At 54.0% G+C, this 16,922-nt stretch overlaps 1 protein-coding gene across 4 annotated transcripts in view; it reads left to right on the top strand.

Moving 5' to 3' along the window:
• Positions 1 to 16,121, top strand: part of SYNPO (synaptopodin) — a 74,952-nt gene extending 58,831 nt beyond the window's left edge. For all 4 annotated transcript variants that reach the window (XM_009209409.4, XM_009209410.3, XM_009209411.4 and 1 more), the window contains 2 exons: positions 4,578 to 6,937; positions 13,343 to 16,121. In XM_009209409.4, coding sequence (XP_009207673.1) covers positions 4,578 to 6,937; positions 13,343 to 14,008 — 3,026 coding nt within the window. In that variant the 3' untranslated portion in view covers positions 14,009 to 16,121. The remainder of the gene's footprint in view (positions 1 to 4,577; positions 6,938 to 13,342) is intronic.
• Positions 16,122 to 16,922: the final 801 nt, after the last annotated feature.

The raw sequence follows: 16,922 nt of genomic DNA on the forward strand, positions 1-16,922 counted from the left end.
CCAATCAATGTTAGCTACTGTTGCTGCAACTGTGTCATAAGAAACACTGGTAGGACCACAGATGTTTATCCTGACCCTGTCCCAAGGGGATCTGATGTATCTGCAAATCTCTGCAGGGCTGTCAGGCTGGAATGAATGAGAAAACTTTTTTTTTTTTTGAGACGGAATGTTGTTCTGTCGCCCAGGCTGGAGCGCAGTGGTGTGATCTCGGCTCACCGCAATCTCTGCCTCCCTGGTTCAAGTGATTCTTCTGCCTCACCTCCCAAGTAGCTGGGATTACAGGCCTCTGCCACCACACCCAGCTAATTTTTGTATTTTTAGTAGAGATGGGACTTCACCATATTGGCCAGGCTGGTCTTGAACTCCTGACCTCACTATCCATCTGCCTTGGCCCCTCACAATGCTGGGATTACAGATGTGAACCACCACCCCCGGCTGAGAAGATTTTTTTTCTGTGCAGCCTGGGGAGGCAGACCCACATCAAGAAAGTGGATGAAGGCTGGACATGGTGGCTCACACCTGTAATCCCAGTGCTTTGGGAGGTTGAGGTGGGTGGATCACTTGAGCGCAGGAGTTCAAGATCAGCCTGGGCAACATAGTGAAACACTGTCTCTACAAAAAATACAACAATTAGCCAGGCATGGTAGCATATGCCTGTAGTCCCAGTTACTCAGGAGGCTGAGGTGGGAGGAATGCTTGATCCTGGAAGTTTGAGGCTACAGTGAACCATGATGGCGCCACTGCCCTCCAGCCTGAGCGACAGAGCAAGATCCTATCTCAGAAAAAAAAAAAAAAAAAAAGTGGATGGAAGTTAATGTAAGGAGGAACTTTCTAACTGAGGAATGTTAATTAGTGGAAGGCACCTCCTGGGGGAGTGAGCTCATGCCACCTGAGTACATCAGCAGAGACTTGCACACTCAAGGGTGTGGTTTTGAAGATGCAAGAATTGTGTGGGGATTGGACTTGGTGACAGCCGCCTCTGAGATTCCGAAGTTCCGTGTTTGGGGGCAGTAAGCTCTGGAATCCCCTGCTATTTGACCTTCAGCGAATCTCCTATGCTAGAAGAGTATCTGACCTTTTCCAGGGAGTGGAATGGGGTGATCAATTGCCAGCTTATGCCAGGAGAGCATGAGCCCTCTGCCCACCTGGGCTTCATGGCAGTCAGGCCTTGGCATTCATGATCTCATTGTGGCCTCCCAACACTCATGTCGAGTTAAGGAGACTGTGGCTCTGAGAGGTACAGTAACTTGCCAAGGTCACATGGCTAGCAAATGGTAGAGCCTGGATTCAGGCCAGGATGCCTGGTTTCTAAGCAGAGCAGGGGAGACAGATGCTGCATGAGCTGAGCAACCTCTCAGAGCCCTCCCGTGTGGCTGGCACCCCATCCCTTAGGCACCTCTCAGGGGAACAGCCTGGCTAATAGACATCTTTAATAGATAGGGTGATCCAGGCAGGAGAGGAGTCCTATTGAGGGGAGTAGTATCATGGGTGGGTGGGATAGGCTGTGTGCTTTCACTGTTTCTAATAGGTTAGGGGAAAGCCAGGTTCGATGGAGGAGGGAAGAAGGAGGTTGCGGCCAGAAAACCTGTGGCTGCTTGGCCTGGCCCCAGTGGAGTTGCTGTGACGCTGCTGGTCACAGCTTCTCTGCTCTGTGTGGACCTCCCTGTGGCTCCCATGTGGGGTCAGCCGGCTCTACCCTGGGCTACTCTCTGGACCTCTGTTTCCCACCTATAAAACAGGGTGGTGATGAAATACCTCCTCTGTAAGAATTCTTCCAGCTCTGAGAGTCCATGAATTCAGACCTCGCTGGCAAGATGCCTAGAAAGACTGTCCCTGGAGACAGACTCAGCATGCCATGGCCAGTGCTAATGAGGGCAAGGGAGGGGAGGGCAGGGTCAGATTCCTCAAGAACTAATTAGCTTCCCACAGTAGGGAGGAGAGGGGTGATGGAGGGAGGAATTTTCTTAGCCACTGATGTTGCTTCTGACCCTGGTCACAGGCTGATCCATCCACCTGTCTATCAAGGCGTTTGTTCATGCATCCTTTGTTCATTAATTATTCAATAATTATAAATTGAGCACCAACTGTGTGCCAGCTGGGCAATGGGGATAGAAAGAGAAATGGTTGCCTATAGTGATCTTATAGATTAATAGGGGACTGAATTCAGCCTGATCTCAGGACCTCAAGTCCCAGACTGACCCCTGACCCCTGATGACCTTGTTCCTGCTCCTTATGTCCCAAAGAGACCTTTTGGGATGAGCAGACAGCTTGAGCATGGGCTGGAGACCCCAGAAAGAACAGTTCTGGCTCCAGCTTTGTCACCCTTGGCTTTGCAGCCTTGGGGCATTTCCTTATATATCTCTGAACCTCCATTTCTTCTTCTGAAAACCACAGGCAAGCAATGCTTGTCTCATTGTGGTCTTGTGCAGATAAAATAAAAGAATGCAATGTTCTAGAGTAGTCGTTGGTGAAACTAGCTCAATTTGTTACTTTTCTAGTGTTAAAGGATGTGAATTTTAAAATGATTATTTAAGTAAAAATGGGAAGAAATCCTGGGAGGAGATAGAATAATGACACAAACAGTGGTTACCTGATTGTGATATGGAGTAATCGGGGATGGGGTGACACTTTTTACTGTATGTCTTTTTATATTTTAATTTTTAGGGCCAGATATGGTGGCTCATGCCTATAATCTCAGCATTTTAGGAAGCTAAGGCCAGAGTATCACTTGGGCCCAGGAGTTTGAGACCAGCCTGGGCAGCATAGCGAGACCCCTTCTCTACAAAAAATACAAAAAAAAAAAATTGGCTAAGTGTGGTGGTGCATACTGATGATAGTCCAGCCATTTGGGAGGCCGAGGTGGGAGGATGGCTTGAGCCCAGGAGGTTGAGGCTGCAGTGAGCTATGATGGTGCCACTGCATGCCAGCCTGGGCAACAGAGCAAGACCCTGTCTCAGAAAAGTAAAAATAAAATAAAAATGAATGAATAAATAAATTTTTAGACCATGTGAATGTATTACCTACTCTAAAAAGGGGAAATATTAGTGACATCTCTTTATAAAATCAAAGCACATGCCTGTAATCCCAGCACTTCGAGGGACTGAGGTGGGCGGATCACTTGAGCCCACCTGAGTTTGAGACCAGCCTAAGCAACGTGGTGAAACCCTGTCTCTACAAAAAAAACATTAGCCGAGTATGGTGGCACACATCTGTAGTCCCAGTTACTTGGGGAGCTGAGGCAGGAGAATCACTTGATCCCAGGACGTGGAGGCTGCAGTGAGCTGAGATCTCATCACTGCACTCCAGCCTGGGTGACGGAGTGAGACACTGTCTCAAAAAAATAAATAAATACAAATTAAAAAAATTAAACCAGACAGTGGTTTATTAAAATATTTTTGTTTAAAAAAATTAGAGCACATTCCTATACTATAAGTCTGAAAGTATAAAGGGCCCTAAGGAGGGCACACAGAAAATATTCTGGGGGTTCATTTGTGCATTCAGCAATATCTACTGAGTGCCACTGTATGACAGGTGCTGTTCTAGGAGCTGCTGTTACAGTGATAAACAAGTCAGGTGGCTGGGTGCGGTGGCTCACGCCTGTAATTCCAGCACTTTGGGAGGCCAAGGCGGGTGGATCATCTGAGGTCAGGAGTTTGAGACCAACCTGGCCAACATGGTGAACCTCCGTTTCTACTAAAAATACAAAAAGTAGCTGGGCATAGTGGTGCATGCCTGTAATCCCAGCTACTTGGGAGGCTGAGGCAGGAGAATCACTTGAACCCAGGAGGCGGAGGTTGCAGTGAGCCGAGATTGCGCCACTGCACTCTAGCCTGGGTGACAAGAGCGAAACTCCTTCTCAAAAAAAACAAAAAACAAAAAAACAAAAAAACATGTCAGGCAAGGTTATCGCCCCTTGGAGCTGTGCTCTAGGCGAGGAGATGGATAATAGAGAGGGAAACATAAAGATCATTTCAACTTGGTGAATGCTATGGAGGAAACAAAACAGATTGGGATAGGAGAAGGAAAGGTGCCTCCAGAGAGGGGACATTCCAGCTGAGACTTGAGTGGCAAGAAGGAACCAGCATGGACTGCTACCTGGGAAAAGATTATTCCAAGCAGAGGGAGCAGCAAGTCCAAAGGCCCTGGGGCAGGAACATACTTGGCATTTTCAAGGAAGAGAAAGCAAGCCAGTGTGGCAGAGCCTAGTGAGAGAGGAGAAGGCGGTGGGGAGGAGCCAGGGACACGGAGGGACTTCTAGGGTGAGGTGTTCGTACTCAGTTTGGTAAAGTGCCGTATCAGCAACTGTCAGGGGGAATCCAAATCAGGGACCAGTTAATCCTGAGAGGATAATCAGAGTGGCGTAGAGGCGGTGGCATTTGAGTTGGGCCATGAAAGGTAGGTCAGGGCTGATTACGAAGTGAGCTAATTCTAAGAAACAGTGAGTGACAATTAAATTCCAGAAGAAGAGATCCTGTGTAGGAAGGGCTGAGGCGACCATCTCGGTCTGCCTGTCTGTCTGTGCACCCCTGTGTCACTGCATTCCTGTTTGCTAACTGGGCTTCTGTCCCTCCCCGCAGCGTTGGGCCAGAGCACTAGCCTCACGGAGAAGGATCTGAAAGAGGCCAAGGCGCGGAGCCAGCAGATTGCAGCCCAGCTGACCACCCCTCCCAGCTCCAATTCCCGTGGCGTCCAACTCTTCAACAGGCGCCGGCAGAGGGTGAACGAGTTCACCTTGGAGAGCCACGGCCAGAGGGGACAGAAGCCCAGCCAGGAGTCCCTCAAAGTGCTCCCTGAAAGCCCCCCAGGCCATGCCCCGGGGCTCAGCCTGAGTTCCACCTCGCTGCCAGAGCCAGGCCCTCCACGGCAGCCCAATCCCCAGAGCCCCGACAGCGGGGTCCCTGGCCACAGCATGGAGGGGTACTCAGAGGAGGCTAGCTTGCTGCGGCACCTGGAGAGGGTGGCCAGTGAGGAGGAAGAGGTGCCACTGGTGGTTTATCTAAAGGAGAACGCAGCACTGCTGACAGCCAATGGGCTCCACCTATCCCAAAACCGAGAGGCCCAGCAGTCCTCACCGGCCCCACCTCCAGCTGAGGACCACAGCCCAGCTGCAGATGTCAACCAAAACCTTGCCTCGCCCAGTGCCACGCTCACCACACCAGTTTCTAACAGCAGCCACAACCCGCCAGCCACCGATGTCAATCAGAACCCACCGGCAACTGTCGCTCCACAGAGCCTGCCACTCTCTAGCATCCAACAGAATTCCTCAGAGGCCCAACTCCCATCCAATGGCACAGTGCCTGCTTCCAAACCCAGCACCCTGTGTGCTGACGGGCAACCCCAGGCACCGGCTGAGGAAGTGAGGTGCAGCACACTCCTAATTGACAAGGTATCAACTCCAGCTACCACCACCAGCACCTTCTCCAGAGAAGCTACGCTCATCCCCAGCTCCAGGCCCCCAGCCTCAGATTTCATGTCCAGTTCCCTGCTCATTGACATCCAGCCCAACACCCTAGTGGTGTCAGCAGATCAAGAGATGTCTGGGCGAGCAGCTGCCACCACACCCACCAAGGTCTACAGTGAGGTCCACTTCACACTGGCCAAGCCCCCATCAGTGGTCAACAGGACGGCCAGGCCTTTTGGGATCCAGGCGCCAGGGGGCACCAGCCAGATGGAGAGGAGCCCCATGCTAGAGAGACGACATTTTGGAGAGAAGGCTCCGGCTCCCCAGCCCCCCAGTATCCCAGACAGGAGTCCCCGGCCACAGAGACACATAATGTCCCACAGCCCCATGGTGGAAAGGAGGCTGATGGGGCAGCGAAGCCCGGCCTCAGAGAGACGCCCCTTGGGGAACTTCACCGCACCCCCCACCTACACTGAGACCTTGTCCACAGCCCCTCTGGCTTCCTGGGTGAGGTCTCCTCCCTCATATTCTGCCCTGTACCCCAGCTCCGACCCCAAGTCTTCTCATCTGAAGGGCCAGGCTGTTCCTGCCAGCAAGACAGGCATTCTGGAGGAGTCGATGGCCCGCCGGGGCAGCCGCAAATCCATGTTTACCTTCGTGGAGAAGCCCAAGGTGACCCCGAATCCAGACCTGCTGGATCTGGTACAGACAGCGGACGAGAAGCGGCGGCAGAGGGACCAGGGGGAGGTAGGCGTGGAGGAGGAGCCCTTCGCACTGGGGGCCGAGGCCTCCAACTTCCAGCAGGAGCCAGCACCTCGCGACAGGGCCAGCCCCGCGGCGGTAGAGGAGGCAGTCCCAGAGTGGGCCTCCTGCCTCAAGTCACCCCGCATCCAGGCCAAGCCGAAGCCCAAACCCAACCAGAACCTCTCCGAGGCCTCTGGGAAGGGGGCTGAGCTCTATGCCCGCCGCCAGTCACGGATGGAGAAATATGTCATCGAGTCTTCAAGTCATACACCGGAGCTGGCCCGCTGCCCATCACCTACCATGTCCCTGCCTTCCTCCTGGAAATACCCCACTAACGCCCCCGGGGCCTTCCGAGTGGCATCCCGAAGCCCAGCCCGGACCCCGCCTGCCTCCCTCTACCATGGCTACCTGCCTGAGAACGGGGTCCTGCGCCCAGAGCCCACCAAGCAGCCGCCGTACCAGCTGCGGCCCTCGCTCTTTGTCCTCTCTCCTATCAAGGAGCCTGCCAAGGTCTCGCCAAGAGCTGCCTCGCCTGCCAAGCCCAGCTCCTTGGACCTGGTGCCCAACCTGCCCAAAGGGGCTCTCCCTCCGTCTCCTGCCCTGCCTCGGCCCTCCCGCTCCTCACCGGGCCTCTACACCTCCCCCGGCCAGGACAGCCTGCAGCCCACTGCTGTGAGCCCTCCCTACGGCGGTGACATCTCCCCTGTGTCTCCCTCCAGGGCATGGTCTCCCCGAGCCAAGCAGGCCCCCAGGCCCTCCTTCTCTACCCGGAACGCCGGGATTGAGGCTCAGGTGTGGAAGCCTTCCTTCTGCTTCAAGTAACAAACCCCACTGGGGTCCCACTGCCGGTCAAGTTCCCCTCCTTGAGGGCCAGATGGAGAGCAGACGTGGCAGGAAATGGCACAGAGCTGAGTGAGGAGAATGGGGAGTCCATGGTTCAAGGTCAGATGCGGCCACCAGCTGGCTTTGTGACCTTGGGCGTGTCGCCTCCCCTCTCTGAGCTGAAGCTGCCCCTCCCCTACTACAACGGGGGTCGGACTCCGTGTCTGAGTGGGGAGGAGGGTCATGGAGAGAGAACTGTCTGGCAGCCCTGATGCGGTAGAGGGGCATCCACTGGCCTTTGTGAGCTGTAGGGATGCAGCGTCTGATGCCAGCGTCTTGCTGGAGGAGTGGCCTAGAAGGGGATCCTAACAGGGACTTCTGGAGCAGACAGAGCCTGCCAGTGCCTGTGGAGTCAGCCAGCCAAGGGTCTGCCTCCTCAGCTGCCCCAGTGGGGGCCTCCCTCCTGAGGCTCAAGCTCCTGGCATCTTTCTTCCTATCGCTGGATTCTCACCTCCACGGGCCTGTCTCTTCTGCCTCTGCCTTCTGGACACCGTTTCCTCTCCGCTGCTTCAGAGAGCTTTGCCTCGCCTCCGCCTGCGCTCCTCTCCGGGGTCCTTCTGCTGGCTGCGGACTCAGCCCACCACTGCTGTCTGACGCTTTTCTTCCTGCCCCCTCCGAGGCCTGGCTCTGTTTTAGGGAGACCACTGGGCCCAGGCCTCAGCCCCAGTTCTTCCTGGCTTGCTGTCACTGCTGTAGGGGTGGGGGACGTCCCAGGGGATCCCCAGGAGGAGAGCCCTGTAGGAGGCTGTGCAGATGTGGGTGTGCCACAGGCAGGGTGGCCCCTAGTCATGTATCCATTGGCTGTTTTGGCTTCAGATTCAACCAAGATCTGCCTGACTAAAAGAAGCCACCTCAGTGCACTGGAACGGGGCCCAGGGGGAGGCAGGAGAGGAGGGTTCTGGTCCCATGTCACCCTCCCATTTGCTGTGTGACTTTGGCCCACTCACGTTCTCTCTTTGGGCCTCAGTTTTATCATTTATACAAAGAGGGCTTTTCTAGCTGTAACAATCTGTGAGGATTGAGAGGATAGGCTGGTTCTTTGAAGGAAGACCTTGTAAGTGACAAGACAGTCCCCTGGGAAGAAAGAGAAAGGAAATGGGCTATTGCCAAAGGACAGGTGGCGTTAGATGGCTGTGAGGGTGACCTGGTGAGGGAAGGGTTGGAATGAACGGCTGCAAGAGGCCAAGGGATGCCTGGGCTGGGCTGGGCTGGCTCAGGCTCAAGATTGCCTGGGGACAGTGGGAGCACCAGCAGGACCTAGGGCAAGGCATAGCAGTGCAGTGGGAAGGGACAGAGGAGATCTTAGAGTTTTGAGGAAAATCTGGGACTTGAAACCTGGATTCTAACAGACCAACTGCATGTGTGTCTGTAGGTCTCAGTTTCCACATTCATACAGTGAGAGGGTTAAGTCAGGTAGCTGGAGACTCCCCGTCACCTCTGACACTTTTAGAGGTGATATGATACAGCCCCCGACCAAACCAGGCTTTGTGGGGGGTGAGAGAATACAGACATAAGTGGCAGGATTCAGATGGAAGCTTCGCAAGGCTGGGGGCCGAGGACCACCCACTTCTCTTTCCCAGTCCTATTTCTGGGCTCCCCAGTGGGGCAAGGGGTGGTGGAGGCGGTGCCCATGCTGGGCTGAGCCTGCAGTTTTTGTGAGCTCTGGGCTTGTCTCCATGGAAACAGGGGTGCCTTCTTAGTGAGCTCATTTCACACAAATCAAGGGGGTATGCATGGGGGAGTTGTGAGTGAGCTCAGCTCCTTCAGGCCTGGCCCCTCCCAGAACAGAGTGAAGCCCCTGCCCTGGACCCCTGCTCCCTTCGACCCTTGAGGGCCATCAATGGAAGAGCCCACCCTTCATTCTGCAGCTCCTGCGGCCAGGCTGAGCTCTGCCCCCAACTTTGTTTTCTCTCATATTCTCAATACACTCTGCCTCAAATCCGTCTTGCTTCTTTCTTTCTTCCGTGCTGCTAGGGGTCAGGGTTCCCTTCCTCCTCCCTGATTCTAGCCTGGGAAGTGGAGTGGGCCTGCTCAATTACTGTGCGTGAAAGTGTGGCTGTGTCCTGCGTGCTGCCTGCATCCACTGTATGTCTGGTTCTGCACGGGTACAGATGTGTGCTGGCTTGGAAGTGAGGCCTTCCTCTCTACAGCACTCAGGGAGCCAGAATCCTGTGCAAATAGCAACCTTTTGTTCTTTCCTTCCCTCAGAGTTTGGCCAAAAACACTGTAGAGGATTTTTGGGGAAAATGCACTACCTCTTCTGGTTCAGGTTTGTTTGGGTTCTTTACAAGTGGAATAGAAATGCCTCTAGCCAGCATTCGTTCTCCAGTTCCCTCAGTCCCTCCCTCCTCTCTATTATCTACACTTGGCCATTTCCCACTTTTGCCATTGTTTTCACTGTCTGGATCCTGAAAGCATGGAGTTTTTGCCCCTGGTGGGGAGGAAAGAACTGCCATAGAGGGTCAGGAGAACTGGGTTCTAACCCCAGGTCTGCATCTGATTCGTGTGTGACCTCAGACAACCTCTTCCAATCTCTGGGCCTCAGTTTCCCCTTCTGTGCAGTGAAAGGATTACAGAAGGTGGTATGGGAGCCCCGTTTGGTCTCTGACAGTCCAGGTTTGACTGTGTTCTACTTACGCATTCACCTCACACACGTGCCCTGCTTTGGGTCTGGGGTTGGGTTGAGCGGATGCTACTTTTTGAATTTTCACCCACCGCATTCCCAAGGAGCTCTGGTGTGCATGGTGCATTGAACGGTCTGTCAGAAAGTGAAGAGTTCTGATTTCCTGCAGCCTTTTCCTATTGTGCACACTCCCCACTCCAAACATACACACAGAGTCAGTGCCCAGGCATGGCTGTTAGAGTGAGGTCAGGTTCTGGCCCATCTCCAGATATGAGGAGCTGCCTACCACTGCCCCCAACATTCAACCCCATTTGAGCCTTTCTGTTTTGTAGTCTTGGCTGAATCGTTGTTCCTTCCACTTATTGGCCCCAGCATTCCCCTTGTGGTCACCAAAGGGAGAAACAATGCTTTAGAGATTTTTAGGTGGTTATCATAGCTCTCCTGCACAGCCTACTCTCCTGGCTGAAGACCCCAGGTTCCTCTGCCTTGGGTGGTTACTGACTGGCTTGGGTCATGAACTCTAGGCCCCACCTCCCTGCTCAGGGTGGCACTGTGGTCAGGTGTTGGGTCATGCCAGAGCCCACCCTGATTTGGCATTTGGCCCTAGAGCTGGGACCTCCCTCCCAGCTCCTCTCCCTAAACTGTGGAGTCTGCCCTCTATGACCAGGGTGACTGGGATGTTTCATAGACACAGAGAAGCTCCCAGTGTCTCTGGCTCATGTATACACAATTCTGACCCTGGGAGGAAAAGAGTGTGATGATCCCAGGCTGAGCCTTAACTTTCTTTTTTTTTTTTTTTTTTTTTTTTTTTGAGACGGAGTCTCGCTCTGTCGCCCGGGCTGGAGTGCAGTGGCCGGATCTCAGCTCACTGCAAGCTCCGCCTCCCGGGTTTACGCCATTCTCCTGCCTCAGCCTCCCAAGTAACTGGGACTACAGGCGCCCGCCATCTCGCCCGGCTAGTTTTTTGTATTTTTTAGTAGAGATGGGGTTTCACCGTGTTCGCCAGGATGGTCTCGATCTTCTGACCTCGTGATCCACCTGTCTCGGCCTCCCAAAGTGCTGGGATTACAGGCTTGAGCCACCACGCCCGGCCGTGAGCCTTAACTTTCAGCTTGATGACTGGGAGCTTGGATGTCCCTAGGGAGTCTCTAAGGGTCACTCCAGCATTAGCATCCCATGAAAAATGTCCTGCTCAGGCTGTTGTATAACATTCCCCTTTAGTTTAAAGGGCTCCAATTTAGAGTCTGGGCTCATCTAGCAGCTGCTACATTCTGTTTGGATAAAACATACAATTAGTGTCTATTTCCTTTGGATTGGAAGGAATTAGAAGACCCTCAGTTGGAAGAGAGGATGATTGGCTTGGTTATGGCTGATCACTGATTGGATGAAAGAATAAATCTTTGGATGGTTCTAGATTTTGATTGGGTAGGAAGCATGGAATGGCCTGGCTAGCTCTGAACTGTGGTGGATGACTGCTAGTGAATTTGGATTGGATTGAATGGCAAGGTGGACTGGTTATTGCTGGAATCTGATTGGGTGAACAGTTGGAAAGTTCAGGAGATACATGTTAGGCAGGGATTCCCAAGCCCTCCACTTTCAAACCAGTTCAAACTGCTTAAACATGTAGGCTTTGAGCCGCACACACACACACACACACACACACACACACACTTCCCGGTGGGGCAGAACACACTAGATTGTTATTTATACCTCTGAGCTTCATTTTCATCATTTGTAAAATGGGTGTGATAATGCTAGTTACCTCACTAGTCTGTTGTGAAAACCTAATGAGATAAAGGATGAGAACGAAGTTTGTAGACTGAAAGTCCTTAAGTACATAGGAAACAGGTATGGCCGTGCATTGCCAACCAGTGCTTCATAGCCTCCAAGCTGTTCACCATCTTGGCCTCTCCAAAACCACACTCCCCTCCCCATGCTGTGAAAAAGCTCAGTGAGGGGCATGTGCTGCTGTCGGGCATGTGCATGACCCGACTTCCTTTTGAATTTCCATCTGTCAGGAGGATCTTCCTCCCTGCTTGGGTATCCAAGGAAAGATGAGGAAGTGACCATGGCGACATGGCAAGGGGTTTGGGGCTGAGAGGGTCTTTCCCTAAGTCCAACTTTAATAATAGTCAGCTGGGCTCAGTGTCTCACGCCCGTAATCCCAGCACTTTGGGAGGCTGAGATGTGTGGATTACCTGAGGTCAGGAGTTGGAGACCAGCCTGACCAAAATGGAGAAACCCCGTCTCCACTAAAAATACAAAATTAGCTGGGCGTGGTGGCACATGCCTGTAATCCCAGCTACTCTGGAGGTTGAGGCAGGAGAATCACTTGAACCCAGGAGGCGGAGGTTGCAGTGAGCTGAGATTGTGCCATTGCACTCCAGCCTGGGCAACAAGAGCAAAACTCCATCTTAAAAAAATAATAATAATGGTCAATATTTTTACATTTTAATTTTGAATAGGTAATACATTCATACGGTTCGGAAATCTAAACTTATATAAAAAGTAATATATTAAAAAGTCTTATTCCCATCTCCCTGCCCCAGCCTACTCTTCTGGTTGAAGAGCCAGGTTCCCCTGCCTCAGTAGTTGTTGACTGGCTTGGGTCATGAGCTCTAGGCCCCACCTCCCTGCTCAGGTGACACTGTGGTCAGACGGGAGGACATACAGAGCCCACCCTGACTTGGCATTTGGCCCTGAGACACTAGCCTCAGCCTCTATCTAGTTCTTCCCATGTGGCCCTGGGTCCAGGACCTCCCTCCCAGCTCCTCTCCCTAAATCATGGGGAAACCAAAGCCTCCCTCAGCTAGCCTGACTGAAAGCTTCCTGGGATGTGCCACAAACAGAGCAACTCCCAGTGCCTCAGGCTGCATGCCCTGATCCTGTTCTCACCCCATTTCCTAACAGGTGACCACTTTGGTTAGTTCGCATGTATCTTTCTATATCCTTCTAGTATTATTTTTTTAATTGAGACAGAGTCTCGCTGTGTTGCCCAGGCTGCAGTGCAGTGGTACGATCTCGGCTCACTGCAACCTCCGTCTCTCAGGTTCAAGCGATTCTCCTGCCTCAGCTCCCGCAGTAGCTGGCACATGCCACCATGCCCGCTAATTTTCGTATTTTTAGTAGAAACAGGGGTTCTCCATGTTGGCCAGGCTGGTCTCGAACTCCTGACCTCAGGTGATCCACCCACCTCGGCCTCCCAAAGTGCTGAGATTACAGGCGCGGGCCACAGCGCCAGGCCCTTCTAGTATTTCTTTATGGTAATCAACATCTATTGAGCACTTTCTTCCAAGGAATGTGCCAATATATGTAATGTTCTTTTCCATCAGTTATCTCATTTAACCCTCACAACAACCCTATAGGATTAAGTACTGTTGTTACACCCCATTTTACAGAAGCAGAAACTGAAGCCCAGAGGGGTGAAGGAACTTGCCCAAGCTCAGTTAGTAAGTTAAGGCGTCTCTCTCCAAAGCAAGTCTTAACACGGGAGCAGACACAAGACAGCGGGGGCTCTTCAAGCGTTCTGGGCTGAGTTTGGGCGCCTGCGTTTTATTGCAGGTACTACCCGACTTGGATCGGTGGCTTCCCTTCTCGGTGTAATAGACAAATCGGACTCCGTCCCTTCCTAAAGCCCGGTGTGGAGGAACCCAGCACTAATGATTGCCCCACCCTCTCTGCTCTCTCCCCAGGACCGCCGGGAGAGCCTGCCCACCTCCCCTCCCTGGACGCCGGGCGCGTCCCGGCCCCCCAGCAGCCTAGACGGCTGGGTAAGCCCGGGGCCGTGGGAGCCAAGCCGCGGGAGCAGCATGAGCAGCCCCCCGCCGCTGCCGCCACCGCCGCCCATGTCTCCCTCGTGGAGCGAGCGCTCAGTGTCCCCGCTGCGACCGGAGACCGAGGCGCGGCCCCCCAGCCGCCAGCTGCAGGCGCTTCTGGCGCGAAACATCATCAACGCGGCCCGGCGCAAGAGCGCCTCCCCGCGGTCGGCGGGCGCCGAGAACCTGCGGCCCTTCTCCCCGCCAAGGGCACCGCCGCCGCCGCCCCCGCGCATGCGCTCGCCACAGCCCGCCCGCCCCGGCTCGGCTGCTATGCTGGGGGCAGCCTTCGCGCCCATCCCGCGGAGCCCGCTTCCCGCCGGGCCATCGTCCTGCACCAGTCCCCGGAGCCCGCTGCCCGCGCCTCCCAGGCCCTTCCTCTACCGCCGCTCGCCCACGGACTCCGACGTGTCCCTCGACTCCGAGGACTCCGGGGCTAAGTCTCCCGGCATCCTCGGCTACAATATCTGTCCCCGCGGGTGGAACGGCAGCCTTCGGCTGAAGCGTGGCAGCCTCCCCGCCGAGGCCTCCTGCACCACCTAGAGCCCCACCCCCGGCCCCACCCCGGGAGGACAGAGCCAGAAGAAGGCTCATCAGACCTGGGGGACCCAAAGGGTCTGGCCTCTTTGGGCAGCCCCAGAGCTGAGGGGTCAGCAGAGGAGAGCTCTGGGCTTGGGGATGGGTTAGGGACGCAAGCTTGAGTTCTAGCCCTTGCTGTCATTCAGCTGTTGTGTGACCCTGGGTAAGACTCTTCCTTGTTTGACCCTCAGCTTTCCCATCTGTTTAATGGTGGCTTTGGCCAAGACAATCCACAAACGTCAAAATTCCCCTTCCCATCAATACACACACACTTTCTCTCTCTCTCTCTCTCTCTCACACACACACACACACACACACATACACGTTAGTGCCTTGGATGAAGCAGGGCAGTGTGTATATGGACCCCTGGACTTGCTGCCTTCGGGGTTCCATACTCCTCCCTCCCCTCCTGGCTCTGCTCTCTGGAGTCTGGCAAGTGCAGTGTGTTGGGAAGATCCTAGGCCTATGTCCCATGTCCAGGCACTGGCCTGACCATCCGGCTCCCTGGCACCAAGTCCTAGGCAGGAGCAGCTGTTTTCCATCCCTTCCCAGACAAGCACTATTTTTATCACAATGACCTTTAGAGAGGTCTCCCAGGCCAGCTCAAGGTGTCCCACTATACCCTCTGGAGAGAAGAGGCAGGAAAATTCTCCCTGGGTCCCTGTCATGCTACTTTCTCCACCCTGGTTCAGACTGTCCAGGACATCTTATCTGCAGCCACAAGAGAACTATAAGGCAGTGATTTCCCTTAGGCCCAGGACTTGGGCCTCCAGCTCATCTGTTCCTTCTGGGCCCATTCATGGCAGGTTCTGGGCTCAAAGCTGAACTGGGGAGAGAAGAGGTACAGAGCTACCATGTGACTTTACCTGATTGCCCTCAGTTTGGGGTTGCTTATTGGGAAAGAGAGAGACAAAGAGTTACTTGTTACGGGAAATATGAAAAGCATGGCCAGGATGCATAGAGGAGATTCTAGCAGGGGACAGGATTGGCTCAGATGACCCCTGAGGTCTCTTCCAGTCTTGAAATGCATTCCATGGTATTAGGAAGTGGGGGGTGGGTGCTGGTGGTGGGCTAGTTGGGCTTGAATTTAGGGGCCGGTGAGCTTGGGTACATGAGCAGGCTGCTAGGTTAGGGTCTGCCTGTATTTCTGGCCCCCTTGGAAATGTCCCCTTCTTCAGTGTCAGACCTCAGTCCCAGTGTCCGTATCGTGCCCAGAAAAGTAGACATTATCCTGCCGCATCCCTTCCCCAGTGCACTCTGACCTAGCTGGTGCCTGGTGTCCAGTGACCTGGGGGAGCCTGGCTGTAGGCCCTCACTGATTCCCTAAACCTTGGTGGCTCTGATTCCAGTCCCCAGGTGGGACTCAGGGAGGAATATGGCTGAGTTCTGTAGTTTCCAGAGTTGGCTGGTAGAGCCTTCTAGAGGTTCAGAATATTAGCTTCAGGATCAGCTGAGGGGGTGGAATTGGCTGAGGATCAAATGTATGTAGGTGAAAGGATAGCAGGATGTTGCTAAAGGTGATGGAGAGTATGGGTTTAGGACTGACTCACCCGTCAGGGTGGTGTTAGATCTAGAACCCCCAAGTGAGGCTGGAGAGAGTTAAGGTCAGTATGAAAGATAGGGTTGGGACGGGGTGCTTTGGAATGAAAGTGTGACCTTGGAGTGCTCCTTGGGCCTCAGGAATGAGGACACAGCTCCTGCTGGTGTGAAGATGAGAAGGGGCTCTTACTCAGTTAATGATGAGTGACTATATTTACCAAGGCCCCCACCTGCTGCTGGGTCCCTTGTAGTGCAGGAGATTGGGGCTAAGGGCCCCTCCCAGAGAAGGGACACCATCAGGCCTCTGGCTGAGGCAGTTGCATAGAGGATCCACTTCTACCTGCATTTCCCAAAGGACTAGCAGGAGGCAGCCTTGAGAAACCCACAGTTCCCAAGCCAGCCCCTGGCTGTTCTCTCATTGTCACTGCCTTTTCCCCAACCTCTCCTCTAACCCACTAGAGCTTGCCTGTGTCCTGCCTCTTGCCTCTTGTAGAATTCAGCTCTGGCCCTCAATAAATGCTTCCTGCATTCTTCTGCCTCCTGTGTCATTTTCAGCTGTGTCTGATGCCTTTCCCTTCTCCCCAAGCATGGAGCAGTCCATGGGACTCTGGGTGGCTGGGAATATTTGAGACACATGGGATGGGAGCTTGGGAAGAAGCAGCCATGGGGAGAGATGGGAACAACGGACAGCTTGAGGCCATAGAAGTTCCTGGGTTGAAATCCTGGTCCTGTCATGGACGAGCAAGGTGACCCTGGGTGAGCCCACTCCTTCTCCAGGCCTCAGTTTCCCCATCCATATAAAGGAGAGAATTGGTCTAGGTAATGTCTCAGGCAGTACTGTCCAGGCTCTGACCACAGAGCACTGTCACCAGAGTGGGCAGGGCCAAGCTGGGTCAGGGCTCTGTGCTCTGGGGCTGTTTCCTTATGGCAGGTGGGGGTGCCAGGGCAGGAAAGGAGCCACTGTAAGAGGTCCCATCTGAGCCAGGAAGCCCCAGTTAAGCAAGGACTCAGGCCATGAGGCATCGTCTCCTGACAGGAGCGTCCTTTGGCCAGAGAAGGGGATTGTGGTCCTGTTCCCAGGTGAGGCTAAGCTTGCCCTAGGGACACATCTCACTCTTCCTCTCTAGAAGCTCAGGCCCACCGAGGGCTGGGAAGCTAAGGTCAGGGCAGTGGACAGCAGAACCCAGGCTTCTGATTTGAGAGGGTGTCAGAAATATGCCCCAGGATAGTCTGCCAGCATACAGACACAGGCGCTCCCCACCCTGTGCCCAGCCCATCCTTGCTAGACCCACCATTCCCCAGGAGTGGTGTGTGCCTTGGACCCAATCTTTATCTTCGG

This window comes from Papio anubis, chromosome 5 (assembly GCF_008728515.1).
Source record: "Papio anubis isolate 15944 chromosome 5, Panubis1.0, whole genome shotgun sequence".
Taxonomy (NCBI): Eukaryota; Metazoa; Chordata; class Mammalia; order Primates; family Cercopithecidae; genus Papio; species Papio anubis.